This window comes from Onychomys torridus, chromosome 16 (assembly GCF_903995425.1).
Source record: "Onychomys torridus chromosome 16, mOncTor1.1, whole genome shotgun sequence".
Classification (NCBI taxonomy): domain Eukaryota; kingdom Metazoa; phylum Chordata; class Mammalia; order Rodentia; family Cricetidae; genus Onychomys; species Onychomys torridus.
In genome coordinates this window covers 38,821,337-38,842,657 of record NC_050458.1, presented here as the reverse complement: position 1 = coordinate 38,842,657, position 21,321 = coordinate 38,821,337, and the positions used below count along the sequence as shown (strand labels likewise).

The 21,321-nt window shown below is 51.7% G+C and overlaps 1 protein-coding gene across 1 annotated transcript in view; it reads left to right on the top strand.

Annotated features, from left to right (window-relative positions):
• The first annotated feature begins 6,020 nt into the window (after window positions 1-6,020).
• The window catches only part of Ago2 (argonaute RISC catalytic component 2), an 87,229-nt gene continuing 71,928 nt past the window's right edge, over window positions 6,021-21,321 (top strand). Inside the window, exon 1 of the mRNA XM_036207738.1 lies at window positions 6,021-6,219. Within this exon, the coding sequence (XP_036063631.1) occupies window positions 6,198-6,219 (22 nt within the window). The 5' untranslated portion in view covers window positions 6,021-6,197. The remainder of the gene's footprint in view (window positions 6,220-21,321) is intronic.

Below are 21,321 nucleotides of genomic sequence, written 5' to 3'. Positions count from 1 at the left end.
CCCCCATAGGATGGTATGAAAGCTCCCAGAGCTAAAACTCTGCTCAGTCCGTGTCTATACATCAAAGAATGGAGCCTGGAGGACTATGAGTAATAGGAATTCCCCACCCTGCTAGATCCCATCTGCCTTCATTCTTTACAGTGATAAGACAGTTTTATTTTTAAGTGTCAATATTTACCAATGCCAGAAGTTATCTTTTTGTTGAAACTAATGTAATACTTTAGGTGTCAATTTAATGTGTAGCAGTTTATGAATGAACTGAGTACATTCAGACCCAGACTCAGGAAGAGCCTGGAGACCAGCCAGGGGGTCTCTTGGGAGGATTGCCCCACCGAACCTCTGAGGACCTGCTGTGCTTTAGAGCAGGTAGCAGGGTTCAGAACCAGCAGTATGGCCCCTCTACCTCAGTTTCCCGCCTGCAGGATGAGGAGGCTTTTGATGAGTGTCAAGAGCAGGTAGCTGAGCTCCTAGCTCCCAAGGCCCATGAGGTGATTCTGTCACGGGCTATCCAGTTTGCTGGTCAAGAAACAGAGCAGGGCTCTTCTGATCTTTCTATTTAATTTAAGAGTCAATCTATTCTTAGTTATGGGGTCTTTTATTATCTCAGGCTAGCCTCGAACTTATTATATAGTTATAGATGACTCTGAACTCCTGATCCACGTGCCTCTACCTTTTCTGTGCTCAGATTTCAATAATGGGCCATCATGCCTGGTTCATGTGGTGTTAAGGATAGAGCCCTACCCGGGGCTTCTGTGCATGCTAGGCAAGCCCTCTCCCCACTGAGATACACTGCCAGCCCTAACCTCACTATAACAACCCACTGAAGTGTGGAAGTCCATGTTGACTTCTGTGACCGAATGCCATAGGCCATGGCTTAAAAACAACAGAAATTGGAGCTTCTGGCCATGGTGATACATGTATAGACCCACCTACTCAGGAGGCCGAGGCACCATAGTAATACAGAAAGGAGGATGGGATGGAGGAAGGAAGGGAAATGGTAAACCAGCAAGAGAGAGGAAAGAGAGCCAGGTGTGGCCATGAAGGCAGAAGCCAGAGGGTCAGAAATTCAAGGCCAGCTTCAGCTATTTCTTTGGTGAATCGAGGCCAAACTGAGCTACAGCAGACCTTGTCTCAAAACCAAAAGGCAAAGAAAGAGACCCTAGTGTCCGGTGATAACTATTTCATGGTCAGAGGTGGTACTTTATCACTGTGTCCTCATGTGGTTTAAAAGCCAAGGCAGCACTCTGGGGTCTTTGTTGAGATGGGATCTATGTAGCCCAGACTGCTTCACCCCCTATGTACTGGGATTGCAGGGGTGCACTTGTGGTCTTCTTGTATAAGGGTACCGACCCCCTTGAGGAAGGCTCCTCCCTCCCTTACCTCTGACTCACCCCCGTTGGGTGAGGACTTCAGCAGGAGTTGGAATACACAGTCAAGGGGTCTGAAGCTGTCACTTGCCCCACTAAATCACAGGGTGGGAAGCACAGGGATTGGAGATGGAACACAGCCGGGGGTGGGTCCCATAGAGTGTCTACCTACATTCCAGGTCCCTCAGCAAGAATGTCACCCCTGGCCTGTTTTGCATTCCCAACCCCAACAGTGTTCCCATCCCTCAGGCACACAGCATCAGAGCTCACAGTGGTGTGACCACGGGGGTGGGCAAGTCTCGCATACTGTCACCCTGGTAATAAACACAGGGCCCAAGCTTCTTACAGATGCTGCGACTCTTCTGTCCCCATCGGTTTCTTCTCTGAAGTGTCTCAAGTCTTCGCCAACATTCCTATTGTATTGTTACTTTTCGCTTCCTTTTTGAGACCCTCATATATTCTAGATGGTGGATTCTCTGTCATTGCAGAGATGTACATTATATATATGTAAAGGATAGATTGTTGAGCATCACATCTCTATAATATAGTACAAACATCTTCCACTCGGTGGCTTTGCTACTCCGGTTTCTTTTTTGTTTTGTTTTGTTTAGACAGGGTCCTTCTACTATGCAGCCCTGGCTGTCCTGGAACTCATTATATAGTCTAGGCCAGCAGAACTCACAGAGTGCTGGGTTTAAAGGCATTCACCACCACAGCCAGCTACAGCCAGCAACAAGCAACATTTTTTTTTTTTTTAAAGATAGGGTTTCTCTGTATAGCCCTGGCTGTCCTGTAACTCACTCTGTAGACCAGGCTGGCCTGGAACTCAGAGATCTGCCTGCCTCTGCCTCCCAAGGGCCGGGATGTACAGGCATGGGCCACCACCACCCTGACTACAAACAACACTTTTATGCTGAGAATCTTAGTATATGAAAGCTGGAGGGGGGCAGAGAAAGTTCTAGCGTGGCCCTGAGGACAAGAGGACTCTGTGAGCAAGTGTGTTGGGAACAGGCTGCATATTATCTGTTATAGCCCAGGTCTGGGTTCTCTCCATGTTGAGTGGATTCTGGGGCTGTATTCCACAACCCTGAGTTAAACCAACCTCCGGATCTTCCTGAATTACCCAGGCTATTGTGTTCAGTTATAGCACAGAAACTGGACTAAGGCACAATTCCTGTTTCTCTCCTAGAGGCAGGGTGCTTCACACATGCTGAAGACTCTGAGAAGGTCTGCAGTCAGAAAACATTAGGATTTGACTCATTACTTCCCAAATTGACTTTCTTCCCTTTTTCTTCCTAATATATATTAAAATGTTTTAATATAAAATACATATATTGAAACAAGGCCTTACTATGTAGCTCTGGCTGGCTTGGAACTCACTATGTAGACCAGGTTGGTCTTAAACACATATAGATCCACCTGCCGCTGCCTTCCAAGTGGTGGGATTAGAGGCATTCGCCACCACACCTGGTCTTGAGACGGTCTATCTGGCAACCCCCCTGCTTTAGTCTTAGTGCTAGGATTACAAATATGCATCACCTTGAGGGAACTCAGAGCCCCTAAGGTTGAATCATCAGGCCCAAGGCATTGGAGCATGTTTTGTGCAATTTTTCAGGCTCTCTTTTTCTCTTCCCTGGGGGTTATTAATCAAAACTGGGAGTGCACAGTGTGCTGAGCTATAGACTGGCCTGCTTCACTCTCTCAGCCTGTGTCTGAGCCTATGACTACATATGGCACCAGGAGTACCAACACAAGAGTGGGAATTGCATTGGGGGGTGGGGGGTGGGGGCGTGCGGGCACAGAAGGCAAGAGAGGCCTCCAGTGTTACATGCCTGGCCAGCCTGGGAACTTGAGAAAGTTCTAGGCATGAGTGGAGACGACACCATTGTAAATTGAGTCCTAGTTTGCAGAAAGGAGGCCCCGGGTGGAGAGGAAGAGAGCATTCCCAGCTTCGCTGGTCCCGTGGGGGAACAGGTGGCTTGGGGATTAAAAACGTCAGAGGGAGAGACGGTGGCCTTGGCGTGGGCTGTGGGTCGGCAGAGCTTTGGATGGTGCAACAGCAGAGGAGAGGGTTGCAGTACCCTGGAAAAGGGCACCCTGTACTGTAGTTGCTGGGTGGCTGGAAGTGAGCCCTGGATTTACCGGGGCACTGAGAGACAGGAAGCAATGGCGTCCTTCCACCAGCAGAGGGCAGTGTTGGGTCTCGGTAGAGACACAATCCAGCATTCCTGAGATTAAATCCTGCCTGGAAACAAAGTTCCCCAGCCTCCATCCTACTGCCGAGCCTGCAGCAATTTTTTTTTCCCTCCAGGCCCTAGTTGTGCAGTCAAGGTGGAGCTGTGGGCCTCCTAGTGAAACGTGGCTGCCTTCTGAAGGGCTTGCTGGAACCACAGGTACCCCAGGGCCCTGCTGCACACCAGCCCTGCTACCACCATCTTGCTGTCCTGAGGATAGTGGCCACTTACAAAGGCGTCTCTCTGGACTATAATTTTGCCTGTTTTGGACCTTTCCCTTCCTCCCTCCTCCCTTTTCCCTTCCCCCTCCCTTCCTTTCTTTTCCTTAGAGGCAGGGCCCCCTACATTGCCTCAGCCCCGGGAGGCACACCTGGATGCTTAGGAACTCTTACAAATGAAGTCAGGCTGGCTTGCTGGCTGACAGCCAGCCACACTGCTGTACTTAGCTGCATTGACTGGATCCCATCCACAGACACACTGGGCTCCATTCTCACGCCACTCTGGAGGGAGTGCCCATGGAGTCCATCTTCCCTGTAATGAGCAGCAATGCCCACTGCTACCCAGACTTCCTGGTGCTCAGAAACACAGCTCACTTTTTTTTTTTTTTTTTTTTTGAGACAGGTCTCACGTATAACCAGGCTGGCCTTGATCCCTATCTCCACCTCCTGAGTTCTGGGATTCTAAGCATGTGTAATCATGTCCAGTCTTTTTTTTTTTAATTTTAATATTTTTATTTTTGTGTGCATTGTTCTTTTGCTTGCATGTATGTTTGTGTGAGGATGCCTGATCCCTTGGACCTGAAGTCACAGACAGTTGTAAACAGCTGCCATATGGGTGTTGAGAATTGAACTCGGGTCCTCTGGAAGGGCAGCCAGTGATCTTAACGGCTGAGCTATCTCTCCAGCTCCTCAAGTCCAGTTTTTGTGGTGTTGAGGATCGAACCTGGAGTTTTTCTTTCTTCCTTTTTTTAAAAAAAATTTTTATTTTATTTTTTATTTTTATTTTTTGAGATAGGGTTTGTGTAACAGCCTTGGCTGTCCAGGAACTCACCTTATAGACCAGGCTGACCTCAAACTCACAGAGATCCATCTGCCTTTGCCTTGAGCGCTGGGAGTGTGTGCCACCGGGGTTTCTTGATGCTTGGAAAGCACTCTATCAACTGAGCTACTGTATGCCCCCCCCCCCCAACACTGGGAGGGAACACAAGGTCTTGAGTAGGTGTGTAATGCTCCACTGAGTCCCCAGCTCCCTTCCACTCAACCCCTCCCTCTCCTCTCCCCTCCCCCAGCCCCCATCAGTTCTGTGTTGCTGGGGCTGAGCAACAGTCTCTCCTGAGTTCAGGAAATCCTGTCTCCATCCCCAAAGCAGTGGTAACCACAGGGTCAGGGTTGTGTCAATCATTTGCAGGCTTTAAGCTCGCCATCCTCCTGCCTCAGCCTTCTGGGTAGCGCGGGGGGGGGGGGGGGGGGCAGCCCTGCAGTACCTCCTATTTCTCTCCTTCTCCTTTCGATGTGTATTGGAAGGAGAGCTGCTTTTCTCACTCCTGGGACTGACTTTGAGCACTGCACAGGACAAGGAACCTCCCCGATGCCTGGATCCTTGCGGTAGAACCATGTGCTCTTTGGCCTGGGCCCTCAGCATGGGCTTTGAAGACGCTGCACGTGTGCAGGGTGAGGCAGGACCTGACACTGCCGCTTCCACAGAAAAGGCTCCAGAGACAGTTGCACTGGGCCAGGAGCGCGTGCCAGCAACAAGTGGGGAAACATGTGCTCAGAGCATCGTGGTCCGGGAGGCCTCGGAGCAAAGCCTGGGGGCTCTGACCCCTGGAATGGGGGAGACCCGACTACATCTGCTCCCTGACAGCTGATAAAATTAATCTTGAACTGGCTGTGCTTCCTTGGTGCTTTATTAGGATTATCTAGGTTGTCGAGCCGCGCCGGGAGGTGGCGGTGTGGTCACGCGCACGGGCCTGGCCGCGTCCAAGTTCAAGCTCTGGGTGGGGAGCCAGCTTCCCGTCGCCGTTTCGTTAATAACTTAAAGAGCCAGGCCGAGGTGCAGGGGCGGGTGCGCGGCGGGACGCAGCCCGGGCTCTAGGCGCTCGGCGCGGGAGGACCCCGACTGGGTCGCAGTGCTGGGCTAGCCGCGCCCGGAAGCCAGACGTCGCCGCGCTCGGCTGCAGGAAAGGTCTCGGCCGGTGTGCCCTGGGTCGCCTCTGAGGTCCCGCGCTCGAGGGGCCGCCACCGCTCTCCCACCCCTCACCCATCCAGCTGCCCCGCGTGCGCGGGCCGCCTCCAGCCTCCTCCCCTGCCCCCTCCCCGCCTGCCACCTTCCCCCCTCCTTCTCTTTCCCCCCACCTCCCAGCCGTCCCCTCCCTCGTCGTCCCTCTCGCCCCTCCTCCTCCCCTCCCTCCTCCCGCTCCCCTCCCCCTTCTGCTCCCGCCGCCTCCGCCCGCCGCCCCGGCCGCGTCGGGTAAACCTGTTCTGCTAGGCAGCCGCGCCGGGGCGGATCGAGCGGCCCGCTGCTCCTGGCGGCTCGAGGCGTCGGGGCCCGTGGAGCGCGCGGCCGGCCCTCGGCCGCGGCCCTCGGCACCGCCACCATGTACTCGGGAGCCGGCCCCGGTGAGTCCGCGAGGCGCCCGGCGCTTGTGCCGCGGCGGTTAGCGGGGGGCGGGCGGGGCGGGCGGGGACGACGGGGCCTGTGGGGCCACGACGTGGCCTCGGGGTGGCCGGACAGGGCCTCGGGGAGGCCCGGCGCGCCCGAGCGGCGCAGCCGGGACGCGTGTGGGGGCCCAGGCCCGGCCTGCAGCGGGTCGTCGTCCTCCCTGCAGCGCTCCTCCCGCCGTGCCCGAGCGCATAGCAGCGGGGTCCAGCCCGCCGGCCCTGGGGCGGGGAGCTGGACGGGTCGGGAACCGAACCCCGGGGCCCCAGGACCGCGATCGGCTGCTCCGGCGCAGTTCCACGCCGGGCAGCCGCCCTCCCCATTCAAGTGCTAATCGCCCTGCGATTTCCTAGCGGAGCGGGTGGCCGCCGTGGCACCGCTTCCCACCAGCGTGCCCGTTTCCCTGGAAAAGTTCCAGAAAACTTAAAAACACGAACGCGTTTTCCCACACCCCGCTTCCCGAGCAGAGTGGAGGGCCGTTTACTCGCGGGGCTGAGAAAACAGTCAAGTGTTGGAACGCTTTTTCGCCTTCTCCCGCCAGGCACGTGGCTCCATTTCCCGGCTGCCCCGCCGCTTGCTCGGGCTCAGCCTGCCCCCCTTTGTCCGCCAGGCTGTACTTGGCGCCCGCGGGCCCTCCCTGCTGCCCACCTGACCTAGTGGTTCGGCCCCGGGGCCTCCCCAGATCTTCCCCACGGTGGGGTCTGGAAGCTTCCTAGATCTTCCCGGGTCCCCTGTGGTGCCTGCTCCGAGCCTCGTGCGCCTCCTCTCCTGATGTCATAGGGCTCCTCGAATGCCCACTGACCAACTTGTAAATGCATTTTAGGGCTTCCAGCAAATTGGAGACCCGTTTAACCTTGCGCCTGGGAGGTGGCCGGGTCCTGGGGGCAGATGTTGGGGGTCTGGAGGCTGCCTTCGAAGTGGCCAGGGCAGCCTCCTGCCAGAGTGTGGGAATCCCCCAGCTCAGCGCTGTGGAGGAACCCAGAAAACCTTAGCTCTGAGGCTGTACGGTTTTCCAGAGTGTCAGTTTCTAGTGACTTCCTTGGGTACGAGGCCAGGCTTTCCTCTGTTTTGTGTGTGATTCTTTCAGCCTGTCACAGTGGGTCTTCATTCTGAATAGAGGCAGAGGAGGCTCAGAGACGTTGAGGGCCCTGTTAACATCCGGGAGCCAGCAGGCATTAGGGCAACCTGTTTGAACACTCCTATAGAAGTGGCTCCCCAGTCTCTTTGACCTTGACCCACCGTTGGAACTACCTGTTTGGTGCGGATTAGACCAGTGGGCTCCCAGATAGGGTGGAAATAAGAACCTACTGTGTGTTCTGTGGAAAAGAATGCGGTAGCCCTCTGGATCAACCCGTTCGTTTTTGGTCACTGGCAGCTTTGAAGATGGCTGCTGCTGCGTGGGCCTCTGCATTGTGGCCTGAGGGAGAGACAGTCCCCTCCAACCAGAAAGCCTTGGGCGAGAAAAGAGATGCCTGTAGGATAATTCTTGGCTAATGGCAGGCTGGGAAGGAACCCAGGTTGCAGGTGGGGCCAGTGTGCTGTAATTGCAAGGCTGGAGTGCAGCTCCATTTTATTGTACATACCAAGGTTTTTAATTTTGCTTAAAAGGACCCCCCCCCCAATCTCTTCAATGAGACTCAACCATATTTACACATTTAGGAGAATGGAAGGCCATTGGATTTGAATTCTAGAAAACGTACGGAGTTTTGCTGCTCCTCAGCTTGATGGGAAGTAAATACTTATTAAATTAACTTTAAAAATACAATTCACCGTGGGTTTTTACCCCGCCTGTTACAAACAAATACTGTTACATGTGTGAAGTTCATAGCGTCAGGGGCCAAGGTTCAGAACTTGATAGGTTTGGGTTTTTTTTTGTTTGTTTGTTTTGTTTTTGTTTTTCTTCCTGAAGGATTAGTGGTTTAGGGTATGTAATTTCTCTACCCTCCCTACATCGTGGGTTGTAGGTGAGATTCCCCACCAAAGGTTCTTCAATTGCCTGGCGGGAGCTTCGCCTCCTGCTTTATAGCCCAGGAGAATCTGCTACAAAATAACCTCCGTGTTGGGAAAAACTGGGTTGGGAGTTGCCGGTGAGGACTGGGGCTTTGAGCACCGATGGTCTCCAACGCCAGCATTTGGCCCTGCTTTCCGGATTCTCCCCGACTCCCAGTTGTGTCCGAGGGTACCACTGCAGCTTGGCGGCTTCTGTGCTGTGCCGCAGGGAAAGCCAGGGAAAGTGCTGCCAACCCTGGAATGCCCAGCATGGTGCCTGAGCATTTGTGGGAAGTCTCCCCCCTCCCCCAGCCCAGTAGCCTGTGGGGGAATTTAAATAAGTGTGGGTGGGGAGGGGGCATGTAAAAGCTTTGGCTTATACATTCTTAGGAAGCAACATTTTGTAACTTTTGAGTTTCCCTGTTAACACGGTTGGGTTTATTCTTTACAGTTCAAGAGACTGAACTGCCAGTCTGATAAAAATGTTTCTTTTTCCTTTTTTTAACTTTATGAATTGTTATTGTAGAAAATGTAACACATGATTTTTAGAAAGTTTCTACTGTGAAGTAATTTTACAAACATGAATGCAGGGTGTCTAAAGATTGGGTCTCTGCCTATCCCCTCCCTCCCCAGCAGATGTCTGTGTTCCAGCCATGGTTTATCAGCTGCCTCTTCTCCCATTAACATCCTAAAGCAGATTCCAGTCCTGCCGTTTCACGCTGCCATGTTTGTGTGTACAGAGTACAGGGATTTCTTTTTCCTTCTCTTTCAGAGACAGGGTGGGCTGTGTAGCCTAGGGCTGTCTCAGACTTGTCCTCCTGCCTCCGCTTCCAGAGTCCCGGGATTGCAGCCTTATGTCACCACGAAGAGCTGGCACAGGTACATGTGGACGTGGTCCACTGCCATCGTTACACCGGGTGCTGCCACTTCTCTTGGCTTCAGAAACATGATTACAATTAGCTTGCTTTTTAAAAATTATTTTCCTCTATATGTATTAATGTTTGCCTGCTTGTGTGTATGTGTATCACATGTGTGCCTGGTGGCTCCAGAGGCCGGAAGAGGGCATCACAGAACTGGAATCGCAGACGGTTGTGAGCCTCCACGTGGATGCTGGAAACAGAACCTGGGTCCTGCAAGAGCAGCCGGTGCTCTTAACCGTTGAACCATCTCTCCAGCCCCTACAATTTGATAGTAGAATATGGAGTTAATGGAAGAACATGTAAATTTGGGTGTCTGTCTTCTAAATCTTTCTTGGTCGTATTTTGTTTTTTTTTGGAAACAGGGTCTTATTTTGTAGCCCAGGCTGGCTTTGAACTGGTTTATGGTCCCTTGTGAGAGCTCCTCAGATGTGTGCCACCATATCAGCTTTTTAGCAAAGCCTTGAAAACTGGGCCTCTACCCCCTTTGTCTGCATGTTCGACTTCTTTTTGACACTGAAGGTCTTACAAATCTCCAAGTAGGCGTGTCCCTTGCAGCCTGCCTCCCTTGGATCGGTACTTAAAACTATCTGCCTGGCCTTCAGAGTCCACCTGCCTGCTTTCCTGTTCTACGAGGGCTGAAGGAGACCCACCTGCTTGTGTCCACCGTGACTCCCTCATCCTGAGAGTGTTTTTGCACGGGTCACTTTGAGTTGCAAGGAGGGGGCGGGGCTCTTTCTCTACGGCCCACTTTCAACTCAGGTGATCCAGGCGTAGAGAATCAGGATGGCCTTTGTATAGCTCAGATCTTATAGCCTGGCCTGAGGTGGATTTCCCCTCCCCAGGTTTGGGCTCAGGTGTGGGGTGAGGAGTTACGCTCTGTCTTCTGCAACCCCTTATCTGCTCCAGTTATCCTGCGCACCCTGCGGCTTCACCCCTCCAGCGTCACCATCTCCTGGCAGTGAGGCTGTGCTGGCCCAGCCCTAGCCTGAGGCCTGTGTCATTCTTTTCACTGTGGCCATTGTGGTGGTGAAAAAGCATCCAAGCTCCTACTAATTTCCCACTTTCACCCCTAAAGCCAAAGAGCCTGAAATCCCTATTTATTTATTTATTTATTTATTTATTTATTTATTTTCTCTTTGAGACCAAACTGTGCCCTCCCGTGAGTTTTTCAGTAGAGCTGTGCAGGGTTCATTATCTAAACTGGGAGCTTTCTCCCGTCAAGTGAGGTATGGGGACATGGGGCAGACCTGGTGGGCCATAGCTAGGTCAGGAGCGTCAGACCCGTGTGTGTGCCCTTGCTTCACACCCAGCGCATCTGGAGTCCTCATGGTGTCCGAAGGTACACATGTGGTACCAAAATGTGCCGCTGTAGCCCCAAGCAGGGGCCCCACCAGGCTGTCTGCCAAGAACACAGTGCCTCTGGCTCTTGGATACTGGACCAACATCTGGGAAGTGTCAGCAGGTGCCGTGGACAGATGAACATGCTCGCCCACTTCAGTCCTGTTCTCCTAGTTTGACATCTGAGTGGGTCTTGGTTTCCATGTGAGATGTTACCCAGGTTGCTCACACCCTCTGGACCTTGTGACCTGGATTCTTTTTCTGCTGAAGGGGAGCCATGTGTATGTGTCCCCAGTCATCTTGAGAACATTCTGGTGGGATGATTGGTGGTTACCCAAGGTAGGCAGACAGGGTCCACCAGTGGGCAGAAACTGCTTCCCGATCACAGTGGTGCCAGGTGGTCAAACTCGTTCTAGAAAAACATCCAATAGCTCTTCATGTGTGTGTTTGAACAGAGCTGGAAGCTGTGTTAGGATGGGAGTGAAAAGAAAAAGTGAAGGTGGTTGGTTGGTTGGTTGGTCAGGGCCCAAGGTAAGACAGCTCTCTTCTGTGGAGGATGCTTTGGATGGAGTGACCCTTGCTTGGATCTCCTTTTTACACTTGTGGGATTATCAGACTTGGTGCTCTGTGGGGGAGGTGACAACCCCTGACAGCCCTGTCAGCCCTCCAGGCCTCCATTACCTCCTTTACCTGGGAGAAGGAGGTGGTGATGGGTTGTAGTAGATTCTTTTCCTTTGCTGCGATAATAAAGCACCATGACCAAGGCAACTTATAGGAGGAAGTTTATTTGGTGCTTTAGGTTCCAGGGGGTCAGAGTCCATCCTGGTGAGGAGGCGTGGCTACAGGAACAGGAAGCTGAGAGCTCACATTTTCAGACATTTACAAGCATGAAGCAGAGCAAAATGGAAATGACAAGAGTCTTTAAGCCTTCAAAGCCCACCTCTAGTGATGTGCTTCCTCCAAGGCCATACCTCCTAAACCAATTAGGGATCGACTGTTCAAATGCCCCAAACTAGGGGCATATCTCACTCAAACCACTACAGGGGTAAATGGAGTTGAGCCAGCACCTCATTTTCCTGGTGGGCTGTGAGTCTCTCAGGGAGACTGATCTGTGCACTTCATGAAATTTGAGTGTGAATGATCCAACTTGACAGGCATTGAGTCTGGCTGTACCTTCAGCCTGACACCCACTGTTCATGAAACATTGGGTAAGTAGTTTCATGGCCATGGCAGGAAGAGAGGCCAGATGTCACCGTGCTTTAGGGCTATTAGGTTTGGGCTGCTGAAGGGAGCAATCTGAAACAGGTGGGTGCCGGAGGTGGGCCTGGAAGAGCCAGATGAAGTGGGTAAGGCTTTGGGCCTGAGCAGTCTGGCATCCTCAGTTCACGCTCAGTCAGCCCTCTAGCCCTGAACTGGATGGGCCTGGAGGAGAGCCAGAATCACCTGCAGGCCTTGCCCCACCTTCCCCACAGGTGATTGCTGTTCCAAGGGGTATGGGACTCCCAGGTGCTTCCAGTAGGGCCTCTGAGAAGGGAGAAAACATTCCCAAGAAGGCCATGTCGGGCAAGATGGCAGGACAGGCAGGAAGCCGAGTCAGGAGTGGGGCTGGGCCAGAAACCTGGCTGGGATGGGCCTGAGAGAACTATCTCTGTCTTGGGCAATCTAGAGAATGGAAAATCAACCGACGACTTCCCAAGTGCACCCAAACAGTTAAGTTTATCTGCTTCTTGACTGTCTGCTTACCCCTCTTTTCTAAAAAAGCTTAAAGGTGTAATCCAGGACTGCCATGCCGGGGTGCTAGGATTATGGCTTGTCTGCTCCATCCTTGAGCCTTGGGGTGAAGTTACCATTAAGGAGTTCCAGAAATGCCATGGCAACTGTGCTCTGCATTTTTAAGCATCCGAAGCCACAAGGCTTGGGAACAGCTAGACAGAGGCTCCTGTACAGTAACAGGGGTCCTCGCTGGGGGTGTGACCTGGGGGGCTGAGCGTCTGTGGGTCTGGGAGTCCTCCAGCAGGAGAGTCTGGTTTTCCTGTGTCCTGCTGTGTGGTCACCATTCCTAAGGATGAAACTCCAGGGTTGAACGCCATGAAAAGACTTGGCGGTTGGCTGTTGGAAAACCGAGTACTGAAGTAAGCGGAGGACTCGCCGAGGAGTGTGTAACACATGTGTTACATGTGTGTGCATGGTGTCAAGCAAAGAGCAGAACGCTGTTGGCCTCTGAAGGGATTTGAATTTCATTCTGTTGGGTCACCCCTCCCGTAGAGAATCCTGGTTGCCTGGGGTAGCAAGGAGTTGTCTCAGTGCTCACAGGAGACTGAGCCCAGGGCCTGGCTTCTCAAGAGAGTGCCAGGACACTTATCATCGGCTGCCACAGGGCGGGTGGAGTGGTGATGCTGGGCCCCTGGGTGTGCAAGACACAGCCCTCCTAAGCTCATGGAGGTACCAAGTATCACGCCAGGGAACACTCATTTGAAATGTGGGTTTTGTTTGAATTTTTGCACATTTTTATTGAAACATGTTCAGATTCATATTGCAGAATGACTCGTGTGAAGAATCTTGCCAAGCTGGGTGTGGTGGCGCATGCCTTTAACCCCAGCACCGGGGAGGCAGAGGCAGGCGGATCTCTGTGAGTTCGAGGCCAGCCTGGTCTACGGAGTTCCAGAACAGGCTCCAAAGCTACATAGAGAAACCCTATCTCAAACCCCTCCCCCCCCAAAAAAAAGAATCTTGCCAAGTCATCCTTCCTGTGATCAAACCGTAGACGCTGCTGCAGGTGGCTCCTCCTTTCCTGCCACTCCAGCCCTGGCCTCTGGGATGGCACCTGGGGCTTCCACTGGCCCTATGGCGCCTCCTTCCTGGCCTCTACCCAGAGTCTGATCAGCAGGACTCTGCAGTGTGTATTGCTCTCATTATCTAGTCCAAGTGGGTCTGCTTTGTCAACAGAGGGGAAGAAAAATGATTGGCGTTTCAGAGCAGGGAAGGTCTTTCAAAATGTCAGCCTTTGAAAAAAAAAAAACACAAAAAACCAGCCAAGTTTACGTAACAGAAATTTAACCGTTTAAGAGGCCGGGGAGATGACTCAGTAGTTAAGAGCACAGGCTGCTCTTGCAGAGAACCTGAGTTCCATTCCCAGCACCCACACTGCCTGTATCCAGCTCCTAGGGATCTGATTGTCTGCCATCCACGCTCCTGTGCACACACATACAATTAAAATAATAGAAATCTTTAAAGAATTCAAAATGAACAGTCGAAGAGCTGGTGAGATGGCTTAGTGGTTCAGGGCGCTTGCTGTGCAAGCGTGAGCGGTGGCACGGTGAGCGGTGGCACGGTGAGCGGTGGCACGGTGGCGTTTGGATCCTTGCACAGAGGGGGGTGGAGGCAGGAGAATGGAGGGGACGTGCTGGGAGGGAAAAAACAAAACAGGACTTCCCAGGTTCAGGGAGAGGGAGAGGCAGAGGTGACAGAGGACGCCTGACACCCTCGTCTGGTCCTTTGTTAGTCTTTACACACACCTTCATCCATCAGTCACATTTCCAGTCTTTAGTGCAGTCACAGTACCAATGTCAGTACCTAGTTCTAACCCCCAACCCTGCCCAACTGACGTGCTATTGAATTGCCTATTTGGGACATTTCTTAGGGACAGAATCATGCAATGCCACCATGGCCTTTTGTGTCTGGGTGTTTTGCTTAGCAGTCTGTTCTCAAGATTTTTTTTTTTTTTTGAGATAGTATTTCTCGGTGTAGCCGTGGTTGGCCTACTCCAAGACCAGGCTGGCCTCAAATTCACACAGATTCACCTGCCTCTGCCTCCCAAGTGCTGAGATTATAAAGGCATATGCCATCACCACCACCACCTGGCTTTTCATTTTCTTTGTTGTTACCACCTAATCTATCTTATGAATATACCACCACTGTCCATCTCTCTGGGGTCCTGCCTTTCAGCTGTGGATAATATGCTCTTCTGAACATTTATGTCTAGGTTTTTGTGTGTTCACTGTGTTTTCATCGATATCATGCATGAGAGTTGATACACTGGAGAACTAGCTGTCTGAGGACCTGGTTTCTTCACTGCCACCCACAGTCACTGTCAGAGACACCACTGAGCACCTTGCCAGGATCACTGGCATTTCAGAGTTTTAGAAAGTGAAGTGGGTTTTTTGTTTGTTTGTTTGTTTGTTTTTGTTTCTCCAGAGCTGAGGACCAAACCCAGGGCCTTGGGCTTGCTAGGCAAGCGCTCTACCACTGAGCTAAATCCCCAACCCCTTGTTTTTTTAAGTGGGGAGGGGAGTTGAGACAGGTTCTTGTCTGAAGATGGCTTTTGAACTTGATATGTAGCAAGGCAGACTGAATCTTGATCCTCCCAAGAGCAGATGTGGAGCACCAGGCCAGGCTTAGAAAGTCAAGTTTTTGTTTTGTTTTTGTTTTTGTTTTTTGTTTTGTTTTTGAGCTGAGGATCGAACCCAGGGCCTTGCGCTTGCTAGGCAAGCACTCTACCACTGAGCTAAATCCCCAACCAGAAAGTAAAGTTCTTTGGTAATACTTTTCTATCATATTTTATTAGCCATCAACTTGATGGGAGAATGTGAAGTCTACATACTTTTTCCCAGTTGTACCTAAGAGATCTAAGATCTGTTTATCTTGTTAGAACACATTGGAGTTTGCAGCCCAGACACTGAGTAAATGGCGGAACCCTAGGAGTCCAGGATCCCTATCAGTCCTGGGGTCTGCGTATTAAGCTGCCAGCCTGGGCTGCCGAAGCAGGGAACACAAGCTCGGCCCTGCTCTGCCAGCTTAAAGCCAGGGGCACAAATGGGAACCAAGGGTCACTCCCACATGCATGGAAGCGGCCCTCACAGAGGGGATAAAATAGGTGGGAAACCAGGTACAGTTTTTTGGCTGAGGGGGAGACTGAGAGGGTCACAGGGAGGCCAGGCAGAACACAGGTTGCTGTGGGCTTGGCCCACTCCATCCAGAAGGATGGGGAGCCATCGCAAGATGTGTAGGTTCATGGGTGTGGTCACAGCAGGACCAGGAGGCTGCCCTGTGCCTAGAGATCGGTTATGTTGTTTATAGACTTGGAAAAACGTGGCTTCTAGTTGTGGGACATAATTCAAATATACAGAAAAGTAGAGGAGAAAATCGAAAGCCTGCCCATGCCTGATGTCCTGCTTCAGGCATGGACCAGCCCCTCTGGTCCCAGATCTGCATCCAAGAACATCCTTTTGTTCTTTCCTTTCCCTCCTGCTGGGAATGGAAACCAGCGTCTGGCTCATGCTAAGCACAGGCTCCTGCATCTCGGGAGTGACTGCAGCCTTCCAGAAGACAGGAGATGAGAGTCGTCTGTCAGCACCTGGGTTGTGCCCCTGGCAATCACAGGACCCGTTTTAGAAGCCAGGAAGTTCATGGGTGCGTTCTGTAGCCCCTTCCGGCATGCTCCCCATGCCGGGCTGTGGTGGTTCCCATCTGTCTTGACTCTTGTGACCCTGCCTGATAACTGTCGGCTCTCCCCCTGCCTGAGCCCATTTCTTCAGTGGAGTGAGGTTAGAAGCCATAAGCAGGGTGCTCACTGCTGCTGGGGTGTCCCGCAGTGGACATAGCCAGAAAACACTGTATTGATAGATTCACCCACACTCACCCTCCTATGTTAGTGGTAGAAGCCAGGAGTTCGGGACTGACTCCAGCCTCCCCCTGCTTCACTGTAGCTAGTCAGTGGGTGAAGTGCCTGGCCCTCATTACCCAGCATATTTGTTGATGTTGTATGCACACAAACGCTTGTGGCCAAGTGTGTCCTGTGACATCTCTTGCTCTCAGCCTGCCCTGGGTCTGGTTCTCCCCATCTCTGGCCCTGCAGTCCACTTTATTGCCCAGGCCTTCATCTTTCTCTGTCCCGTTAGGGCTGACACACACAGTCCTAGATGCTCTCTCTCATGGTTCATGGCTTTCACCTTTGCCGTCTTGGTGCCTCTTCAGTTTTCCCCCTCCAGCTGTCACTGGACTGTGCTTTGTATACTTACCTGTGCCCTGGGCCCCTGTGATCTCATGTCTCCCCTTGTGCAAGGCCCTCTCTGCACTGGGCTGAGAGCTCTGACTCAGGCAGTCCACCTTGGTGTTGCCCTCAGAGTATCAATTGCCACCAAGTTCATGCCCAAGCTGTGGTTGGCAACTTGGCAGCAGTGGCTGTTGAGGCCAGGGATGGCCACCTGCCACATGTCATTGCGCAGCTTGGCATGTGCTCCCCTGCTCTCTGTGTGGCCCTGATGAGGCCCATCAGCCAGCAGCAGCATCTTAAGAGGTGGCGCTTTGTCCCTTGGCCTCCTTGTTGAACTTGTCACAGTCTGAGTGTGTACAGTCACCACAACCATATGGCCTTCAATTTTGTTGTTTTTTCGGTTCTTCATGATCAAGGGGTATGTGTCCCCATTTCAGAGAACTTGGGAGATGAAGCTGGTGTCAGCTGCAGGGCCGAGGGAAGCTCTGTGAATCCTCTCTTCCCGGTGCTCCATCTCCCCAGTAGTGAGACCACAGAGGTCCTTTCCTGAGAGCTGAAGAGGCTCTCACATATCCATAGTGATGCGACAGTGACTTGTCTGGAGGGTGACTCACTGTTGCCGCCCTGGCTGCCGGCACAGTTACTACTGCAAGAAGAGCATCAGTGACTTGGGAGATCATTACGTATGGAGAGAAGCAGATTCCTCCCCGAAAACACAGGGCGCTTGAGCACAAAGACTCCACCTAAGACACATCTGCACCTTTTAAAGCGACTGCCTTCTGGGTGGGAATTGCGTCCAAGGTAATGTGGGGCAGATGCTTGGAGAGGGTCTGTGGAAATGCTTAGTGTCCATGGCTCACTCCCTGCTCCTTGGGTTTCTTCCTTGTCTGTGAAGTGGGAGTGGTAATCATGCTGTTACTCTTACTTTAAGGAGTTGCTGTGTGTTCATATGCAATTGCTTCCAGCATCAGAATAATTAGCACTATGCATCGTACTTTGTGGTGTTTAGTAATGTGTAGTTGTCAAGTCGTGGACCCATTGTTCTTACCATTGTGTTGGTCACGGGTCATGGTTAGTAAGTGTCCCAGTGTGTAAATGACTTTGTAGGGTCCTGTGTGGAGGTGTGCTGTGTGGTACCCATTTTTTTTTTTTCATTTTTATTTATTTTTATTTCACATACATTGGTGTTTTGCCATGGGTGTTGGGTCTCAGGAACTGGAATTACAGACAGTTGTGAACTGCCATGTGGGTGCTGGGAATTGAACCAGAGTCCTCTGGAAGAGTAGTCAGTGCTCTTAACCACTACACCATCTCTCCAGCTCCGCCCATTCTTAATTGTGATTCTGAGTTTAGAGTGGGAAGGGGTGCTGCGGCTGCTCTGAGGAGTGCCAGTGTGCTCTGGGTGCTGGTGAGGTAATGGCTGACTGGGCTATGGGGCATAGGAGCTAAAGGTGACTGTGTGAACCTTACCTTGTCCTCCCAAGAAAACCTGCTGAGCTTCTGTGTGGCGGGGCACCGTCAATCCCTAGCATTTTTCCCTCATGTCCTAAAAAAGGCTCAAAATTGCAGATTAAGGATTACCAGCTGGGGGACAGTGCCTGAGCCTCCCTCCCAAAACCTCCTTTGTGAATGGGAACAGGCATCTTTTGTTCTCACACGTGAGTTTCTAGGCCTGTAGTTGGACATTGTAGAATTGTTTCTAAACAAAACCCCGAGAGACAGCATAGGGAACTCTAATTCAATCCAGGTCTAGGACAGAGCCAACCTCAGGAGCAGCCTGGTTTCTCTTAGCACTGTGGAGAACACTTGAGCTAGACATACAGAAAGGTTGGCCTGGCTTAAAACCCAAGGTCTCCTGCAGGGAAGAGTACTTCTGGGCGGTCAGGGCCCACAGCACTGGACCCTAATTGGGAACTAGGCTAGGACCTTTGATTAAAGAGCAAATGGATATCTATCTATCTATCTTTTATTTTATTTTATTTTATTTTTTTATGCCTGTATGTGTGTCTGTGTGAGGGTGTCAATTCCTGGAGTGACAGACAGTTGTGAGCTGCCATGTGGGTGCTGGGAATTGAACCCGGGTCCTCTGGAAGAGCAATCGGTGTTCTTAACCACTGAGCTATCTCCAGCCCCCTATCATTTATTTTTAAACATTCTTACTGTGTAGCCCTAGCTGGCCTGGAACTCACTCTGTAGGCCAAGCTGACCCGGAACTCACAGACATCTGCCTGCCTCTGCCTCCCCCATGCTGGAATTAAAGGCGTGTGCCACCATGCACTTTGATGTTTTTTATTTTTTAAGGTTGGTGTTTTGAATTCTGAATGCTGACCTGGCTTGGTGGTGGTGGGCCTGTGGCCCCGTGAGTGCAGTAAGAACATTTTTTTGGTTTTTGTTTTTTTGTTTTTTGTCTGGATCCATTGGCTTGTTGCTACCTCCAAGCTCACCTTCACATTCTCTTGTGAAGGGTGAAAGCCCCTGGTGCTCAGTCATTTCCTGCCTTTCTGTCAGAAGAGAGGTGCTCATGGATTGGATGGGCCAGGAGCCATGCTTGAAGCATGTGTTTACTGGTTTGTTTGGGGGACTCCTGGCCCTGCTGTTGTGGGTCACTTGGGTCACTTTGGAGCATTCCTGACTTATACCCTTAGATGGTAGGATGGTGGCCCATGGGGCCATTGGCATCGAGTCCCTTTGTGTTCCTGGCCTCTGGGGCTCCACAGAGCTAGAGCAGGAAGATGCCAGTGTCTCCCCAGTTGGGACCCAAGTATAATCTCACACAAGCGGGGTAAGTGCTCTGCTACTAAGTAAGCTTCACACCCATCCTTGTTTTGTTTTACAAAATTAAACTGAAGGCCCATCCCCACCCCGAAAAGAAGGGAAGCAGTGGGTAACCTTGCTATGAGCAGTGGCTGCAGCCCTCAGCTCCCCTACTTTGCAGGTCCCGAGGCCAGGTGAGGTGATAGACCGTCCTTTAACCCTGGAGCTTGGCTGCCAGGCGGGGAGTGCTGTTTGCCCGTTCTGAGGGCAGAGGCACCCCTGTTTGCTCAGCGGCTTTTCCCTGGTGCAATTTTATGTATTTTGAAGTGAACAATGTTTACTGTCTCTTAAGCTGGGCACTCAATAAATAGCTGTTTAAACTGAAATAACCAGATAACTGTGGAGGACACAGCAATTTGCCAAGCTTCAGAAACCAAGGGCAGGTATGTGTCTGGCTTCTTAGATTTGGGGGTTCTGGAAATCCAGAGCTGGCACAGATGCCATGTGGGCCAAACTCCCTGCCCCCAATCCTGGATTGGCTTCCGCGGAAGATGGCTGGCTGAGTCTGAGAACAGTGCAAGTGCACCCGTGAAAGCCCCTGGGGCTGTGGCAATTGCTGACAATTACCATGACCTTCGGTTTCAGGTGGTGGCTGCCCCTCCCCCCGGACCTGGTGCAGTGTGCCACATTCTCACTTTCTAAGACCCAGCCCTTTGCCCCACACACTGGGTAGTCGGTTCGTTCAGCTCTGAGCCATCGGATTTCCATGGGTGGACAGAAGACAAGCTGGTGCCCACTGGCTGGGCTTGAGCTCCTGTGACCGGCTGGTGGCCAGCGCCCTTGAGAGGCCTCCGAGTGTGTCAGAGATCCCTTCCTCAGAGACATCTGAGGTGGGGCTGTGGGTGCTCTTGTGGTTTGTTGGTTTTTGAGATAAGGTCTCATCATGTCTCCCTAGCTGGCCTCCAAGTCAGATCCTCCTGCCTCTGCCTCTCTTAGGGCATGCAGCACCACACTCAGCCTGTGGCCTTGGTGCTTTGAGAAAACAAGCGGAGATGGCCATTCATATTCACATAATGACATTCCGAAGATGCCTGAAGTAGAGCACAGGGCTTTCATCTCTATTGTTGAGGATTCGGAATGCCTTTCTGCTGGGGGCGTTATAGATCATTCAGTGCTGTGTTAGCGCCATAGCCGAGGACTTAAAATGGTCGGGTGGTTTGTAGAGTGCCTGGCATGAAGCCCTGGCTTCGGTCCCCAGCACTCATCTGCTGGATGTATGTCCATGATCTCAGCACTTGGGAGGCTGAAGCAGGAAGAGCTCAATATAAACATTATATTTTTATGAAAGACAGTTTTTCTAAAGAAAAATATGTGCATTATTGTGTACCTTTTCTTTGGTGGGGAGGAGGGGGGCAGTGACCTCTTAAGGACTGGCTCCAGAGGGAGCTGTGGTTGACATTCATTCTGGAGGACACATAGAAAGAAGGAAGCAGCCTACCTCTCCCAGCCCTGCGGCCTTTGCAGACTGCAGATGATCTATTGCTAATGCGGAGACCAGAACCTGCAGCTTTCAACTCAGACCTTAGATGCCAGTGGAGAGAAATGCACACGTGACCTTGTAATAGGGCACAGGAAGATTCATCTGAGCAAAAAGTACTGAATATAAATGTTTTTTTTTTTTTGTTTGTTTTTTTTTTTGTTTGTTTTTTGTTTTTTGCATTTTGACCCCAAGATGGCTCCTTACATAGCCACAGATTTTTGAAAGTTGGAAACACTTCCCAGTTGGATAAGGGGTACTCAAGCTATAGCAATTTCCATCTTGCCCTGCCCTGCCCTCCCCAAACCAGCCCTGACCTACCCTTTCCCTCCCAAGGGTATGTGGTGTATGTGTGTTGGTTTCTTTTTGAGACAGGATCAGAGGCTGACCGTGAACTCCATCTCCCCAGTACAAGAATTACAGGCATGCATCACAGTGCTTATAAGGCCTTTGTGTGTGTTTGAGACACTGTCTGATTATGCCCAATTATTGATGCTCCTGCCTCAGCCTCCCCAGTTCTGAGAGGCCCTGC